This window comes from Histomonas meleagridis (assembly GCF_020186115.1).
Source record: "Histomonas meleagridis strain 2922-C6/04-10x chromosome Unknown scaffold_61, whole genome shotgun sequence".
Classification (NCBI taxonomy): domain Eukaryota; phylum Parabasalia; order Tritrichomonadida; family Dientamoebidae; genus Histomonas; species Histomonas meleagridis.
Window position 1 is genome coordinate 1824133 of NW_027150931.1, and position 20658 is coordinate 1844790.

Genomic DNA, 20658 nt, shown 5'->3' on the forward strand with positions numbered 1-20658 from the left:
GGAAGCGATGCAAGAATCGCTGTACTACGTTTGCCTTATCCTTTCAACCACAAAGTTTTAAAGGTAACGTTACCTTACATTAATGTATATGAAGACTTTTCTTTATCACGGTTAACTTACTTATTACCAATATTTATATTATTGTTCTCTTTGCTTTGCGTTTTTTGGCTTTTAAACGTGGTAAAAAATGATCAATATCGAGCAAAAATGCATTATCTTATTACAATTTATTATGGGCTATGCTTAATAACATGTACTATTGATTATTACATTAATGTCAAAACAAATCATGGTGATTCAATTCCTAATTTTATTAAAACTTCATCATCTTTCATGCGAGTTCTTGTTACAACCTATGGGTTCACAATATGGTATTTAGTTTCTAATGGCTATAATCTCATTACGAATGAAATCCATTTATTTGAATTTATACTTTATATCATTTTAACTTTCAGAATTTGTTGGTCCTCATATTGCATTTCAGACATATCTGTTAGTCCTCTCCAGGAGTTAATTGATTGGCCTATTTCTTTATTAGTGTTATTTCTTCTTCTTCGAACAATCAAATACAACAAAAGAAACTTTAATGAAGTATTTACATATGGAGAAATAGAAAACACTTACATGTATCCAAATATTCTCATGAAAAAATACTTATCATTGATGGCATTTATTACAGTATTTGTTTACTTCATTACATGTTATGAGATAAAAGCATTTTGGTTTGCAAGATGTTCATTATATTCGATGCATTTCATATTCTGCTCCTTGTTGTATAATCTTTTTATTAAGAACTATAAGAAACTAACAACAACAGAAATTTTGTTTAAATTGGATCCAAACATAGCTGTAGATACAATCGTTGATCAATATATATAAGTTATTTTGTTATGTAACTTAGTAAATGATTCTCTAAACTACGAATTTTTGTATTTAATCATAAAGTTAAAATAAAATTATTTTCATTTTATATGATCGAGAAATGCTTTGTCTAGACTGGTAAAAAATGTCCTTATTGTTCTATAATTTGAAGTTCATTCTTCATTTGTTGTGCAAACATATCGATATTTCGTTGTTTTCTGAATTTATAAGTACCTCAATTAAAGAAAGAAAATCATCACATGTGAAAAACGCCAATGATAATAAATTAAAAGTTTTATAACTTTCGAAAGAAGAAATTCTACACCAAATGAGACAATATCAACAGGTTGTTTATTTACGATTGGCTAAGCTTACAACATATAAGATATGTTAATACAGCATTTAGTGTTTTACTGTGTACTTGGATTAAAAAACTTTAGGTCGAATGATAAAGAATTCAAGTTGGTCATATATCAGAAGAAAAAATTTGAAAATCAAAATTCTGTCTCGTATTTACATTCATCTAATTTTTAATGTATTTATAAAAAAACAAATTGTATTTTTAAGTGTGAATTTATAATAGTTAAAATTGACTATTAGTTGAGATATTTATATTTGAAAAAGATTAGGTAACCACGAATTAAATTCGTTAAAATTTTAACTTTTGAGAACCAATTCATTGAATTAGATTTTTCTTATCTTGAAATATTGAATGGTTTTTTCTCAAATTTGGAAGGTGATTTTGAATAGTTTACTTGACCAAATGGGTTGTTGCGGAAGTTCTGTAGATGAGAAAAGAATTTTACTATTGGGTTTAAAGGGCTCTGGAAAAAATCAAATTTGTATGTTTTATTTCTAACAATAGTATGTCAGTTACAAAGTAAAAATAAAAAGCAAACTATCCATCATTTTCAAACTAAGGATTTCGACTCGCAAAGTCTCGCGTATGAAGGATATACAGTCTATTCATGGGATTTGAATGGAGTTGAAAATTCACGTCCAATTTGGAGACATTATTTTAATGATGCAAAAGCCATTATTTTTGTTGTTGACTCCACTGCCGAAGACCAGCTTGATAAAATCAAAGAAGAAATTCATCAAATTGTGAAAATTAGTGAAATTAAAAATTGTCCTATTTTAATATTTGCAAATAAGCAAGATATAGAAGGAGCTCTTTCACCAGATCAGATCAAAGAAAAAATAAACATTGATTCTATACCACAACAGAAGCAAACAATTATTGGATCGAATGCAAATAATGGGGATGGAATATTTACAGGGATGAAATGGGTTTTATCATCTATTAAATAACGTCATAGTTGTTTATATTTACTTGATTACATTTTATTATTTAAATAAACATTTTATCATGAAACAAAAAAATCATTATTAAAATTACAAATTTATTTATTTGTTTTCATTTGAGATAATATTAAAATATTTTTTAATATCAAAATGTGTAAATTTTTATTTATTATTATTATTATTATTGTTTAAAGTATTTTAGCTAAGTTCACATAATCATTAAAATATTGTTATTGTAAATTGTGAAGTTAATTTTTTTATGCATTAAATATTCAACTAAGCTTTAAATATAAATATCAATATTTAAAGAGTATGATGATTTAAATGTAATTTATATCATAAAATTAATTCATTTTTTCTCGTGTGATATATCTGAAAAATAAAACTATTTTAGGAAAAAATATTTTGTAATAATTTTTACTTAACATATTTATTATAGAGAAAACTCAAATTTCTCTTTGGTTAAATGTACTTTGTTCCTGAAGCAATTTAGCAAATTCCACCAGCAACTGCATATTCACAAGAATTTTCGATATTTGCACTTCATAAGTAAATATTTAAAACATTTTATTGATCCAAAAAATGCTGCATAATCAATTAATGAAACATCTTCTTCATTAACAAAATCATGTCTTTCATAAAGTGATGGTTTAATTGTTTGATTAAAATCAAAATTTGCTTGCGATGATATTTCTTGAAGTTTTTCTATTTCATCATATCGAATTATTTTTGCGATTTCATTCGGATTAACTCCTTCTTTAATTAACTTCTTATGAAGTTCCCAATCATTCTTGGAAATTTTTTTTAAATTACTGATAGTTTCACAATAAAATGGAGTGTTATAACTATGAATTTTCACCCTATGAATATCTTTCTTTGTTTTATAATGTACAAAATATATTGTTCCTATTTTAGTTTTAACTAAACTTGGGTCGATTAGATTTTGCTCAACCATCTTTTCAAGAATAAAATTTGATTCTTGCATGTTTATAGTCATAAGCGTACGACCAAACATTTCAATAACATCATTTTCAATAATGTTTTTTTCTTTTTGTTTAAGTTCTAACAAATAATCAATGTAGATACTTAAAACATTTAACATTTTTGATAGAATACAGTCATAAACAATTTGACATATTAAAAGATTGAATATGGAAAATTATTATTGTAAAATTTCATTGTTGAGTTTACTGATTCCTTAATATCACCTTTTTTATCTATGTTAAACAAAACCTCTTCAAGCTGTTGAAGGTTTGATGTTTTGGAGAGTGACATTTCTGAAATTTTAGAAGATGCAATTAGTGCAAATCTTTTTCAAAAATGGGAAAAAAATTTTTAGATACTTAACGGTCGCAGACCCAATTCATGTAAAAATCATGATTTTTTATATGCGGATTTAATCATTTACCCTATAAATATGAGTATGTTTTATATAAAACAATACTAGTCATTTCATCCGGTGTATTTGAAACAGTATGAACACATCTTAAAATCGTAAAAGAAATAGCAATTCTATAAAGAACACATATACCTGTACAATCCATGAGTTTTATTCATTTTATCTATCTATAAAAAAGCTGAAAAAGAGGGAATTTGTGAAATGTATCGTGTTCAAAATAAGACGCTGTCAACCAAATAAACGGTCATTTCAAATCAGAAAATCAATTTTTTTTCATTTTCCACTGAACAAAATTTAAAAAAATATAAATAAATAAGTATACACATTCTATTCAATAAAATTATCTTAACCAAATTTTGTTATCTTATTCTTTTATGAGCAATCTCCAAAATTTCGAAATGCTTTTTTGGGCTTTAGGATTAAATACAGTAGTTCAAATTCAATGAATATATAGAACTAATAATAGTCAATATTAATTTATATAATTTTTCTATAGTTTTCATTTCTATTACTGTTTTTAAATTATACAAGATTTTCAATATCTATAGATCATAGCAAAAATTCGAAAATCTGTCTTTGCAATTTTTTGTAATTTATATGTTCTATAAATAGTATAATTCTTGAAACAATTTATTCATTATTGGAGACTCTGAACAAAGAAGAAAAAATAACTTTTTGAATTAATTTTGCGGTTACAAATTCATCAAGATTTGACTGCAAATTTTAATACTTTACAAAAAAAATTTGAGAGCATATTCATTAGTATCACAACAAGGAATTACAAAATTAAACAGATGATAAAAATATTTTGAATATTTTTTCAACAATTCTTGTATATACTTATTTAGATGTGGTTAATAGATACATTTAGTCTTTGTACAGATGACCGTTTGTGTATTGTATCGTACACGAATTCAAATGGAAAGTGACTAAATCCAAAGAAAATTTAAAAAAAAATATTATATCTTCATAAGAATTTGTCTACTGTTCTAATACGTCAAAATTTGATATGTTTTATATACATTACAGAGTAGTGTATGCGAAAAAAAACCTCCCAAAAAATGAATATTTTCCTTAATAAAATCAAGCCAAATTTTTTCAATGTTACCTAGGTACTTTAGTAAATACGATTTTGTAACATATTTTAAAAAAAATTGAAATTGCAAATTTACTGATTTTTTTGAAAATTCTCATAATATTGAAATATTTTTATAATAATTAAATATTTTTTTTTAATTATTATCAAATAATAGTAAAGTAAAAATGAAATTGTTTATATATGAAATTTTACTCCATGTTTAATTATTTTTTCATATGATATTATTTCGATTTGTTACAAAAAATTCCACAATGATATTTTAATATTTGAAGTGCCATTAAATAGAATACAATCAATATTTTGTGTTTATATAGGTTTTATCAAAATTCTTTCGTACATTTGAGAGAAATTTTCCATTTAAGCAACAACAAATTTCAATATAATGATGTGACATGTGAATTAAAAAACATTCCTAAATATCACAAAAACATGAAAAAAAGATCATAATGAAATTAATGTATACTATTCATAATAAAAATTAGAAGAATTTTGATCATTGTATATGTTATTCATCAAAATAATGCATTTTAATTAAGAAATGCAATCATCGTAAATTTCGATAAAAATAGAAAATAAATAGAATTTAATGTCATTACATCAGCAACTTCAATTTAGGAGCATATGTTAAATAATTTTTATATAAAACAATTATGTTATATCAACAAAAATGAACAAAAAGTTGTAGCAACATGTTTCTTTGTGATAATGCGGTTTTGAGTTGACTTTTTGTGTGCAATGTTAACTTTTTGTAAGCGTATTCAAATATTTGAAATCAAAAAACAAAAATATCCAAAAAATATTTGAATGAATTCACTTAAAGACATGTGACATATGGTTTAACCCCTATGTTTATTAATAATTACAAGTTATATAAAAATCCCATTGTGGAATTTTTCGCTTACACTCCTCTTACAATAAAATATCTCATTTTATAATCATTTACTATTCATTAAAATATGTTATTTAGATTGAATATTAAATGTATAATATTATATTAAAATTAAAAGTTTTATTTTCACTTTTTTCAGATTTATCTGAAATTTTAAAGTTCTTTTGAGTTTATAAAATATTATAAGTTGCTCATATGAGCACACAATGTGTGTAGTTATTTAATATTTTTTCTGTGGACATTTTTTGCTGTCCGGTACTGTAATTTACTTAATTCTTTATTAATAAATTCAATTGTTTGTTCTTTAGAGACGTAAGCCATCTCGATTTGCATTCATAGAGGCTCCGATTAATAATTTGCTGCGTGATCAGATCCCATCATCTTTATTTATTTCAAAAATGCAAAAAAGAGTTGTTTAAATGAATTATTCTAAATACACACAAATTTGATGAAAAGTTTATTCATTGCCGAGTTTCGAATTTTAGTTTATTTTTTTGAGAAATCAAAAAATCATATGAAATGTTTTGCATGTTGTTTCAAAAATGATTGCATTAACGAAGAATAAAAAAAGAGACTTAATGTTGCAATAAATCTGTCTTAAAATATATGTAAAAAGAAAAGAATCATGTTTAAACAAATCAAGTCCAAATCATTCTACATTTTTTTAAACGGTTAACCGTTCAGAAATAGCCTACACTCGTTTTTTTATAGGCCGCCTGATAGATTTTATTTCCATCTTATTAGGGCGGGTCGAAATGTCCATTTTATGGTATTTTGTCCGTCAGCGGTCCAGGTGAGATGGACCAATGGCCATGATTTTTTCAGAAGTGATCACTTCCCAGCGTCAAATGTTTTTCCTCTAATTCTAAGTTTAGAAAAATATTATCATGAAATTATTGATTATTTGAACAAGAAAATTGATTATGATTCAATTCATCGGAAAGTAATTAATCGTTTAAAAGTTACAGGTGATTATCAACTTATAAAACTTACTTAATTTATTACATTCCAAGGAAGAGAATTTGCTAAACAAGTTGAAATTTCACAATTATCTATTGACATTTAATCAAAATTAAAACTTGATAATAATGATTTAAGATTACTTGATGCAGTAAAAAATTATCAAAAAATAATTGATCGAAGATATAATGGAGTACAAAATGAAGAAGAAGAGGAAGAAGTTCAATTAACCATCGATCAAGATCATATTATTGATAATCAATATATTAAATACAATCAAGAAGAAGAAGAAGAATTTATTGAAGAAGAAGAATATTATAGTGAAGACGATATGCATTACTATTTCAATAATGAAGTAAGGGAAGAAATAAATGAAGACTTATTTACAATGGAAGCATTGCTAGAAAGAACAATAAATATTGCTGAAATGTTCAAATATGAAAAAATGGAAATTAATTTAGTACGTGAAAAGTTTATCTATTGGTTTACAGAAGATTATAATAATTGACCATTACGATCACAGAGAAATTTCGAAACACATAGATATATCAAATTTCTGAAATCTGATAATGATTGGAAATCTTTATTAAGAATTTGCTCACTTCTTATAACTATTCAAGCAACAAAGGCATCAGCAGAACGAGGGTTTCCAAAATTGAAAAAAATTAAATCTGATTTAAGAACAAGAATGGAAGAACAGTTAGAAGAAGCGAGAATTTTTCTTACATAATTTTAATCAAAATATATTATAATAATTTTTTTTATCTTTTTCTCTTTTGTTGTTCATTGAAGAGACCGTTAAAAATACGTTATCCCCACTTATGCTTTTCCCCCTCTCCATTTGGGGTCCAAATGCAATGGGTTGCCAACCCTATTATAACTATTTTAATGGGATAATAGATTATATTTTAACAGTTTTAAAGAAAAATTATAGAATGGATATCAGAAATATGAACGTTACATTTTTGTGAACTTTAGAATAAAATTTTTATCGGGTTTTTCCTATTATAAGTCGACATAATTTTTGAGGGGGGGCTGTGCGAAATCCTCGGAATTTATTTCAGGATGGTGAGAACCTTATGTGCAATTTCGAATGGTTCGGCAGAAAAGGCATAAGGCCGAACCACTCTATTATTTTCGCACATGGAAGGGGGCTTCTCCCAAGATAGTAGCGGTTTTTTGAATGCCCTCTCAATTCAAAACGATCAATTTCAACACAAAAAACAATCAGTCGTTATTAAAAAAGCTGGCTGGCCAAATAAATAATGAAAAATCTCATTCTGGAAATTGAAATTGATCGTTATAACTACGATAAGTATTCAATCCATTTCTAGTTCTTCAAAATTGATTTGACTATTCAAATGGGTGCACCCTCTCGAAAGCGCTGTCTACAGGATACGTTCATTTAATGATGGACCCTACGTTGCAAGAGGTAGGTGGGGGCGATATTTAGGTCACACAGGGGATCTTGCGCCACCTGATAAACCTGATATTTTAATTGAGAATGACACTAATCCAAAGAAAATCACTATTTTTGGTATAGGCACAACAGGAAAAACAACTCTTTGTGAACTTTTACAAGGCATTGATCATGGTGATTATAAACCAACTTTAGCGAATACCTATAATATTGAAGATGACAAGAAACAAATTTATTTATGGGATATCGGAGGAGTTGAAAAATATTCAGAACTTTATCATGTCTTCGTCCATCGTTCAGATAAGATAATTATTGTTAGTAGTCCTGATCAACCTAATTGTTTAAAAACCTTCGATGCATTAGAGCAAATTCGAGATTTTCTTGGTAAACCTCAGTTTATTATTGTATACAATAACAAAAGTGATAAATCATATGAAAAATTATTTTCATTAGATGATTTAAAGGAAAAATGTGAAAAACACCTGAAAGATTATGATTACAAAATATTTGAAGTTTCATTACTAGAAAATATAAATACTGAATCGCTTATTGAAGAAATATTAAAATTTTAGTTTTTGTAATATTTTTAGAAGCAGTTAAAGAGGTCGAATGCGGAATCCGAAAATATTCAAACAAAGTAAATATAATTTTCAAATGTTTTGTTGTGTATAATTTTTTATAAATTTTTTCTTTATAGAGTATACTGTTATTTACATGAAAAATGGAACGATAAATAGAGGTGCAGACAAATTTAAATTTTCAATTTTTTTTAAATATATATATAAATATGCTCTCCTTTATGTACTGATATCTTATATGTGATTTGTTTTGTTCAATTTTTTATGTTTAAAATGAATTCATAAAAAATGGGATTTCTAACATTTTTCATTTGATTTAATTATATTTTACTCATATGTCCATAAATAAGATGTAAATTTTATTTTATTCACAAAATGATCAAAAATATGAAATTTTATATTTTTTCATTTTTGACGTAAAGATGCGAAACATGATATTATTTATTTATTCATTATATACTAATTAAAAATCGAAGCAAAATAATATCTATAATATTTTTTAATATTATAATATTAAACTAATCGTAAATGAGAAGTAAAAAATGAAAATGTTTTTTCAAATTTGATTTATTTTTTATTTATAGATCTCTAAATATTTGAATCAATTCCTTTGTGTCCATGAAGTAATTTAACTATATCTATATGACCATTTGAAGATGAAATCATAAGTGCTGTTTCAAATAATTCAAATAGTTCCTAAATATGATTTAGGAATTCTAAAATTAAATAAAAATTTCCATAGTTAATATCAATTCCTTTTTGTTCAAGAAGAAATTTCATTAATTCGAAATTTCCTGACTCTGTTGCACAAGTTAAAGTTTTCTTTTGAAGTTTACAATCATTCATAATATATTTCACTCAAAAAATATTACCAATTTTCCTAAATTTGATTTTTATAGAAATATTCAAAATTTACCTTCGGAAGGATTTATATAATCTTTATGCAATTTTATGTTCATTATCAGGTTATTTTATTTTGCTTTTTTTTTTATGGATGGTTAAAGGTGCATCTTTATAATATTTGATTCTTGGGAAAATGAATTAATTAATTTTCCTCGTGTGGACATTTTCTTAAAAAATAAAATTAGTGCAAACAGATGGTCAATGCATTTATCTAAATATAAAATTACCCAAAAAGTAGGAAGAAATATTGTCGCGAGATACGTAACATCAATAAATAAGTATCGATTTCCACAAATATCAGAAGATGAAATCCAGGAAATATGTGATAATGATGTTGAGATTATTTAGTAAACACCATCCAAATAAGCTACTTATTATTGAGAAGCATCAATGTATAAAAATGAGAATCAATTAATGATTTCAATTTATATTTAGTATTATAAAGCATAATTTATATTACCTATAATAAATAAATTATTAAATTCTTATAATGTATATAGATACATAGCATATATATTATATATTGATAAAAATATTTTCATTTTATGTCGAGTTTATAACTGATAAACTGAACACTATATGAGGTGAACTTGGACACAAAAATTTTTACGTTTTGTATCAATATTGAATGAACTGTAAAGTTGAAGTGATCCTTTAACGTATTATTACAGTGAAAAGGTCAACCCTGTTGCAGAAATCAGAAAAAAAATTTCCTGATTGGCTACATATCTCATTCTTATAAATATCAAATAAATAATAAACATATTTTTTGCAATGCCATAAAAAAAGCTAATTCACTATAAAACGAAATTTTGATATCTATTATCATTATCGTAATAATTGCAAAATAATTTCTGATATTTCAATTTTAACTAGAAAGCCAATAATTTACTTATGAAAATTTTATTATTTTCAATATGAAAAATCATTTCTGATGTAATATATTAAACACCTAAAATCATGTGCGTAAACCAATTTAATATGAAGATATATTTATTTTATTTTCAAGTGTCAAATCTTTAAATAAAAGTTTTTGTCTTATAAAGATATAAGAATATTACCTACTGTTATTATTAATATTTGATATATATTTTTTAAAAATTAATATAATGAAAACAACGAGATAATTATATTCTTTTCGATGTCAAACGACCGTTTAGAGAATAGGACCCGTTCTATTTTTTTCAACCGTTTTTCACCTCATCTGGGCCATTGGCCCAGTTTTTCCCAACTCTATGCATAAAATATTTAAGAATTTATTATTATAATATTTTTTATTGTTTCTTGGTGAAGCATATGTAAATACTGTTTGAAATCATTTAAATAATTACCAAATAGAATTTTAAAATGAAATATTAAATTGATGAACATCTTTATCATTAATGTCAATTCTCTCATGTTCATGAAGTAATTTCATCAATAAAAAATAATTAATTGTTTTTTTTAAAACTTAATTTTCAAATTATACACTTAATTCTAATAAATTTGACTTGATATATCATTTTAATTATATATTTATAATATATATTTTATTTAATTATTTAATAATTTCAAGGATGTAACGAGATATTTTTATTTCATTAAATAAAGTTCCTTAACGGTCGCCAAATGGTGTTGTCTATGTTTTTGACTAATCTATAATACAAATTCGTTTTTCTGACCTTTCATTAGAAGATCTGAGCAATGAGTCAGAAATAAACAGCAACCACAACAGAAATATACTTTTGGGCCTTTTTTATTAAAAAGCAAGGATGAGCAAAAAATGAACCTGAAACAAACAGTGGTGATTTGTTGTAATTTTTTCTGAGAGTTTCACGAGTTCTTGTTGTTCCTTGGCGTATATTATCCTGGATATAGTTTTGATATCAATTGTTGTTTGATTCAAATTAATTTAAATGAAGCATGATATTGAACGCCATTTTGCTTTTCGATAACCGGTCAAACAAGTTACTGTAAAATTATCGTTTGAAAGTTAACCGCTAAACATTACAAATAATTTTAAAATTAAAAAGAAATCTATAAGAGGGAAAGTTGGTTGACAGTGTCTTTTCAAAAACGATTCATCACTAGTAAGTATTTCCATTCTAATTCATCATGATTTCCAACTCAAATCTCTCAGGATTATTAATATAATATTATTACTATTATATATAATATTACTATTATATATAATATTACTATTATATATAATATTACTATTATATATATTATTACTATTATATATATTATTACTATTATATATATTATTACTATTATATATATTATTACTATTATATATATTATTACTATTATATATATTATTACTATTATATATATTATTACTATTATATATATTATTACTATTATATATATTATTACTGCTGGACAATGTGGCTCCACTGTTATTTCAAGAAGCAACACGTTTATTCTCGACCATGGTAATGCGACTTCATTATACTTAATTTGGCCTTTATCTTTTAGCAAATCGTAGACTTCAGGATAGCGTTTGACATCATGTAGCCATTTGCTATGGGTTGTTATCAATTTACTCAAAAACAAATTGGTTTGAATCGTCGTTATCAAATTGCTTTCTTAAGAAATTGCTTCGTCTGTTTTGGATTCTTCCCACTTTAACATGCTTTCATAGTAATCAAGCTTGATATTGAGTTTGAAATTTTCTTTAATTTTCGATTGAAGATAATTTAATGTCAAAGAAGTAATTGAAAAATCTTATATATTTCTGATCAGTTTTTGCAATATATGTATTTAATTATGCATTGTTTCTTGCACTCATAAATAAATCGATAAACAGATTAAAAATCATTAATATCTCTTTGGTAATCGCCTGAAATAACAGGAAATATTTTGTTGATATTCTCTTTTTGTATGACTGAAGCCTTTTTATTCGATTTATCATAATCATTATTACTTTGAGAAGAAATGCTTTTTTACCATTTATCTTAGAAAAAACGTTTTTAAATCGTTTGTAATCCATTAATTTCCATGAGGAAGATGTTCCGTAAATTGTTCCCGAATTCATTATGATTTTGTTTAATTTATTGAATTTAGTAATTCTTGTAAACAATGAAGCTTATGATGATTAATTTTTGGATCATTTGTCTATTCTTGCAACTTCTTCCCAAAGTCCCAATTATTCGCTTAAAACGTCCTTTTGGCGTATCAAATCCCAATTTTTCTGCTTTCCTCAGAACACTACCTTTAACAAGTTTAAATCCCAATTTTTGGTTAATCTGTAGTATTCGATTGCTCAAATCCAATTGCCCCTCTTTCATAGAACAGGGTGCCCCAAAACGTTACAAGGTTAATTGGTTTGTTTCATTTTTTTTATAGCTATGATTTCGCTAAAGCATATGCCTATTGATGATACTATAAACACAAGAGATAAAAATTTGAATAATTTTCCAACCTGCTTGAAATTCCTAATTGAGATTGAGAAAACTATATTTGATTTAACCGAAGAAAACTTTCAGCCGTCCATTAAAAAAATATTGGAATTATTCGATTCAAATTATCCCTTTACGTTTCTTCTAACTGCTATATGAAGTGCTGTTTCAAATTATTAAAACATATTACAGATTATTAAAATGAATATTTTTTGCATTAACATCAATTCCTTCTTTATCTAAAAGTAATTTTACTATTTCTATATTATTATTTCTAATTGCTATATGAAGTGCTGTTTCAAATTATTAAAACATATTACAGATTATTAAAATGAATATTTTTTGCATTAACATCAATTCCTTCTTTATCTAAAAGTAATTTTACTATTTCTATATTATTATTTCTAACTGCTATATGAAGTGCTGTTTCAAATTATTCAAACATATTAAAAATTATTAAAACATATATAAAATTATTAAAACATATTCCAAATTATTAAAACATATTCCAATTTATTAAAACATATATAAAATTATTAAAATAACCTAGAATAAATATAGCGCTATATCAGTATCATAAAGAAATCTTTTGAAAAATGTTGAGTCGGAACTACTCTTTTTCTCTTAATGAACTTTGGATTAATGATTCGAAGACATGGATATTCCTTTGCATGTGTATTTATAGTTTCATTTTTTTTTATTTTTTATTTATAATATGTATCAACAACACAATGAGTAATGCTATAATTATAACTAAAATAGAATAAATTCATTTATTATTATTAAAGTGCATAGAAAATTCTCTTTTTTTTAAGTTTAATATTTCATGCAAAGACAGAAGGTGCTCCAATATCGCTCAGTAAATCCTTACCAATCTCCTCTATAGTTTGATTCGAAGGTATAAAAGCGATTGGGTTCATATAGTCATAACTTGGTTGTTGTGCAACATTTGCAAATGAGAAGATACTTGGAATCTTTTCTGTTTTTGATGCAGCCGATCCGAATTGTTTTAATGTTGCAGACTTTAAGCTACTAAATGATCCAACCTTTGAACCCAAATCAGAGAAACTATTTTCTTCTGCCAACGATGGGAAAGATTGCGAGTACTTTTTGAGTAAACCAAAGAAATCCTTAGCCGGCGGTTCCACGTCAGTTTTCAATATATCGTCGTAACCGTCTTCATTCAAATCGATACTTTGACACACGACACATTGAACTTTGAATTTGTTTTCATTCCAAATCGTAAACGGCTGCGCGGTTACTCTTTCAGCAACAGTATGAACAGTATTAAAGAATGGACATGTCATATAACTTAAGTCGGCTATAACCATTGGAGGGAACAATGTAATGTTTTGGAAAAGTGACTCGTCACTATTTTTAACTTCGATAAAGTTATAATTTTTAGCGAAATAAATTTTCGGTAATTTTTTAGTTTTATTTTCTCTTGATATTAATCCGCCATTAGTATTTAATGACTGTAAAAGATGTGACATTGAAGAAGAGTTAATGTTCATATTAATGATTGAGCCAGCAAAGAATGCAATGTTTTCTTCATTATCTTGAATCTTATAAATGAAATTAGCACAAAAGTCATATAAATTATTTTCGATTTTCTTGTTTGAATAAGAACGAATCATTTTGGAGAATATCTTAAGTAAAATGTTTTGTGATTTTGTACTTAGTTTAGAACAATCGACATCAATTTTTGTAGATATGTTTTTAGTTTTAGTTTCAATGATATTAATTGCATTAATTAATATGTTAAATACTATATCAGAATCATCATGTGAATAACCAATCGAATGTAATTCGGGTATTGATAATATTTTTATGATTTCATTCACAAGTTTTGGTGTATCTTCATCAAATTCGATATTCGATATTAATGGAATTATACCATCGAATTCAAATGGTACATTATTCGAATCATTTAATATTAATAATTGGAAATTCTTATGATTTAATAAGTTAATTAAAATGTTTAAGATATCATTAGTAAATTGTGAAGTTTCATTCATATTATAACCTAAAAATGATATTGAAGTCCAAAAGATATCAATTCGTGGTGTAGTATTAGAGACGATTTTTAATAATTTCGTCATGTATTGTAACGCTAAATTATAATCCGGCTCTTTATTTATGTCTAATACTTGATAAGTCCATGGCATTTGAGATAATGATATATTATTACTTTTCTCATACATAAATCTAGAAATTACATAAAGTGTTTGGAATATTGTATCAATTGTTTCATTATTAGGTTTAATCTTTAACCATAAATATACATCTAATGAATTACTTGCTAATTCTAATTCACCACAACATAAACCCCATGCTAAACTATCAATAGATATATTATTTTTAATTTTTGGATTTAATTCCATGAAATAATTCTTTAATTTGGTTTCATCTAAGAAATTAAAATCTAATAATTCATGTAATACTAATGATATTTCTTTTATATATATTTCATTGTTATTAAAGATATAATAAAATAATAAAAATAATGGAATATGTTGTTTTAATGGTTGTGGATTTTCTATTGCACAAAGTTGTAATACTTTTAATGCAAATTTTATTGATTCTTGATAATTATCAAAATCATCTTCTTTATCATTTTCTATTGTTTTATCTTCAATTGTTGATGATAAATTCTTTTTATTATCACTACTAATAGCATTAAAGAATTTATTTAAGTCAAAGAATTGATCCATTTTATTAAATTGTACTTGATAATAATGCCAAAAATCATATTTAAAGAATGATATTAATTCATTAACAATTTTATATGGATCAATAAAGAATAAGAAAACTAAAATGTTTTGGAATTTATCCATAATTTCTTCATTATTAGTAATACTTGTAAAGATTATAATACAAATAAAATGTATAATATTAATTGAATCTTCTGTTTGTTCATTAACTAATTTACCAAATAATTCTAATGAATCAACAGTAATTTTTAATGATATTAAATCTTGAATTAATGTATAAGGTGTATAAGACGTAAATATTGGTTCTGATAATTGAAATACATTTGCTTTATCACTTGAGAATTTAACATTTTTAATCCATGGTAAGATGATCTTAACCATAGATTCTTTCTTTACTGCTAATTTTAATGCGAATTTAATAAATTGTTCAGTACAAAATGGAAAATCATTTGCTAAACTATTACTTAATTCGATACATGGTAATAATGATACATTTGATAATTTGGAATCAATATGTTGATATAAATAATCGATCTTTTTACTACTTTCAATGTTTGGATTTTTCTTTAATATAGAAATTCCAATTATTAATGGTATTAATATTCTAAATGAAGCTCTTCGTAAATCGAAATCTTCGGATAAGAAATAATAAAAACATAATGCAAATAATGCGCCACAATTTGCATATGTAAAATCATTATAATCTTTATTAGTTTTATCATCATTTATATAAATCTTTTCTAATGTATCTAATGCATGTTTAATTGATGTAAATGATTGGAATTGTAATGAAATTGCTATGAAATAATTTGGGTTTTCTAATGATCTATTAACATAATCACAAATTTGTAATTTATAATATTGGATTAATAAAATTGATAATATTTCAGGTGAATCTTCAAATAATTTTATGTTTTTTACAAAACTACTATATAATGATTCAAATGGTAATTCGAATAATGTTAAAATTGATGTTAATGTAGTTTTAGCTGCTTTAGCTATAGTATTAGTACCAGATGATACATTAATCATAAAGATTAACCATCGATATTGATTCGGATGAATATTCATAAATGAAGTTCGAAATGGTATATTTAAAAATGGTCCTTTATAATTAATTTCACATTTAGTATATATAATATCAAATAATACTTTTGTGAAATCAAAGAAATCAATTAAATGTCGTTCAGTAATACTATCACATTTAGGATGTGAAAATGTTAATGATGATTTAGAGAAATCTTTACTTTCGAATTCAAAGAATAAATTATTAATGAATTGAAAGATTTCTGTGATTTCTTCTTCTGTTTTACGTATTTCATTTGAATCAAATCGTAATCGAATTGAATATAAAAATGCATAATATAATGAAGAAGGTATAAATTTAGAAGTTTTTTCATTATTAGCGATTCGAACTAATTTAATACATACTTCATGATTAATACATGATAATAAAGCAAATTGTGATTGAGGATATTCTTCGACTTTATTATATCTAGAAAAATCTTTAATTAAAGGTAAAAGTTTATCTAATTCATCACCAGAAGAATTTAATGAATTTAATAAAAAGATAATTAAATTAGTTATAAAGACATGATCCGCTTTCTTATCAAATCCTCCACCTATAGCTGATACTAATATATTAATAATAATTTCTCGAATTTCATTAATATTACATAAGTTTTGATTTTGATTAAATTGTGATGCAAATGATGCTAAATAAAATTGATAAATCGAATTAAACTTACTTAACATTACATCAATAAATGGAATCTTTTGTCCATCAGCTGCTGAATATTTACGATATTTTACGGATGCAAACATATTATTTCTTACAATAGATGACATTTCTTCTGATTTCTTTTGAATTATATTATAAATAGTTTCTTCTGATTTAAAATGTTCATTAATTAATTGTGATAATTTATAAGATAAATCTCTTATAGCATATTTAGGTGAACATAATCCAATAATAACTACTGAATTTAAGAAGTTTAAATAATGATCAGGTATATTTTTATATGAATAAATATAAGATTTAATAATCATTGTAACTAATCGAATTGTCATATATAAAGTTTCATTAGTTGATATGAAATATTCCGGTTTCATAGTTTTAACTTTTAATAATAATGATTCTGCATGTTCTTTGTTAATATAAACTAATGCTTGAATAACTCTTGTAGCTGCTGCTGATATATGAGGATTATTACAAAAGACTAATGGGAATATATCACTAACTGTTAATTTATCAGGAATAGTAAATGGTATTAAAAATAATGCTTTTGTTATTATATTAATTTCACTTTTAATTTTTTGTGGTTCATATATATTTAATGTTTGTGAAATTGGATCAAATAATTTAATGTTATTTTCTGGGAAAAATTTCTTATATTTTTGTATTACATTAGCAATTAATCGTTCTCCTTGAATTACTGGTGTTGATATTTCACTTTCTTCTGGTAAATACATTAATGCAATATCTAATTTCTTATTATGTAATATAACAGAATCAGAAAATGATATAAAATCGCATATAACTGATTTAGTTGGATCATATTTTAATTCATCATTTAATATAAATTGAATTACTGTTTCTCGAAATGCATTCTTTAAATCATCACGTTGATTATCTTTGATTTTAATGTCATACGCTGGATGTATTAATATTCGTAATGCATCAAATATTGCACCTGCATTAGCTTGAAAGAATTTCTTAGAATTATTATGTAAAAGGATTTTAACTCTATTTTTAATAAAACCAAATATATTTGAAGCTGCAAAATGTACAAAGAATTCAGTAAGTAAATCTTGATAATTATTATATAAGTTTGCTTCTTGTTTAAAGATAATATCAAAAATATAATTAAGTGTTTCTTCTTCACTAATTACATATTTAGCTTGATATTGTGTCATCTTTGTTGGGACTGGATTATAACATTTACCTTTTAATAATATAATTAATTCTTGTAAAATTAATTGTGTAAATTCTGGATTAGAAATCGGTGTTTTCTTCTTCATTTCAATAAATTTCTCGATAAAATGATTAACTTTGGCATTGATCTTAGGATGTTGTGAAAAGCGATAAAGTAACGTATGAAAGATTCGCGCATAACCTGTATATGATGATTTAATTGGTGTTGATGATAAATTATAAAATTCTAAATAAAGTTTATGCTTGGGAACTTGGCCTGTTTGATCTGATTGTGCTAAACTAATAACATAATTAGATACAAATTCATAAATAGCATTATGAAGTGGTAAATCTTTCTTAAGAATATCATTGGCAAATGATATCATTTCGGTTAACTTTTTGAGATGCGTTTGGGCGTTAAGACTGGTGAAATTCACTTTGGAATAGAATTTAAGCGTTTTGATTTTTAACTCAGAATTTAATTTATTGGTCTTGGATGAAAATTCTTGATTAATAAAATCTATGACTTTGTTAAGAAGTAAATCTCCAATGGTGTCAGATAGCAGGTAAAGACAATTGCTCCATTTATCAATCGAGATATATTTATACTTTAAATAAATGGAATCATATGGTTGATTGACAATTTGTGAAATAGCATCAAAGATTTTCTCTCCTTCAGGAATTGGTGATGTGGAGTTTTCAAGAACAAGTTGAAGAAAAATTGAATTTGCCATTTCAGAGAAAAGATGCATCGCAATTCTCGTACCTTGATCATCCCATTTTACGTTCTTAAGAAGAATTGCAAATGTGTTTTTGTTTTCAGGAGGTTTGTTTCCTGAAATTGGAACGATTGGCATTGCTTTTTTGAATGCTTCAAATGCGGCAAGAGGAGAGCTCGAGGAAAGGGATGCCAAGCTTGAAACTTCTTTTTTTAATGAATTATCGTTTTTCCAAAAATTAAAAAGATATTGGTAATGATTGTTAGAAGTTGAATCAAAAGGGGGAAGCTTGTCTAGCATGCGCTGAGCAATATTTCCAAGTGGATAAGAGAATGAATTCAATCTTGTGGAGATTAATGATTCAGCTCCACTTGTCATTTCTTGCAATTTTACTGTATAATAAACTATACAATTTCCAGCAGTTATTTCTGGAGAAGAGGGTTATTTGGTACCCTGTGAAAAAATTGAATTGGGAAAAAGTAAAGTGAAGAAATCCCGGAGGTTGGAATAAATGGTTCTAAAAAATCAACAACACATTTGAACAAAAATAAGAGACAAAAATCACTTTTCAATCAAACTATAATTTGGCATAAAAAAATTCTCTGAAAAAATAAAACAAACGGCAACAGATTTTTAACAAACTCATCAAAATTTCATACTAGAGCTAACACATTGCTTAGCTTGCTAATAATGTGACTTATAGATGCCCATCAGTCTTTTTCATCAGATAATTGAGTTAAAATAGAAATTGCTGATGCAAGTGAATCCTTTTTAATTGATTGGATAACAACTAAATGGATAAAACTTATGAACTCAAATGGTGCAATCGAAAGCAATGAAAACTTTCAACGCCAATAATGATACCATGTTGTAAGTCATCATCCAAAAACAATTCATTATTATCAGCACCTAGAAGACGCCATTGTTCACCAAATAATAACAATGGCCATGAATTAGAACCTGTTTCTTGGAACCCGAAACCATCAGAAAAATTTTTTATTTTATTCGAATGATATAATAAAAGTAATTTTCGATTTAATGTATGAATTGCAATTAATTCCGGATTTAGAAATGCAACTCGTTTTATGATTGGCTTACCTAAATTACTTGTCGAAATAGGTTTCTCGGGATTATCAAAAAGATAAAATGATAAACTATCTCTAAAAGCTATAAGTAATTTAGATACAGAAATCGAAATCGAAATCACTTTTTCATTTAATGAAAATGAAAACAAAATTTCGATTTTTTCATTTTTAATAGTTAAGCCAGAATTTTTTTTCGATCAAATAGCAATGCATATATCATTCGAAAAAATTGCAGAATATATTAGGGGTGTATAGGGGTATTTCTGCCGGATAGGAATTAATTCGGTGGCTACACCGAAAATTAAGGTAAACTATGTTCAAATGGAAACAAAGAATCCGACTTTTTGAATGGTATTTCTATCAAAAACGATCAAAAGTAGTTATTGTTTTGGCTAATTAACGTACATATAAACGGTTTTGCGCAAAAAT

General features: G+C 25.3%; 1 protein-coding gene across 1 annotated transcript; it reads right to left on the minus strand.

The window, feature by feature from the left end:
* Nucleotides 1-13621: 13621 nt before the first annotated feature.
* GO595_010589 (uncharacterized protein) lies at nt 13622-14104 on the minus strand (the record flags this gene model as incomplete). The annotated part of the gene is made up of 1 exon (XM_067913285.1): nt 13622-14104. One exon carries the CDS (start codon nt 14102-14104, stop codon nt 13622-13624), a length of 483 nt encoding a protein of 160 aa, XP_067769327.1.
* Between the last annotated feature and the right edge of the window lie 6554 nt (nt 14105-20658).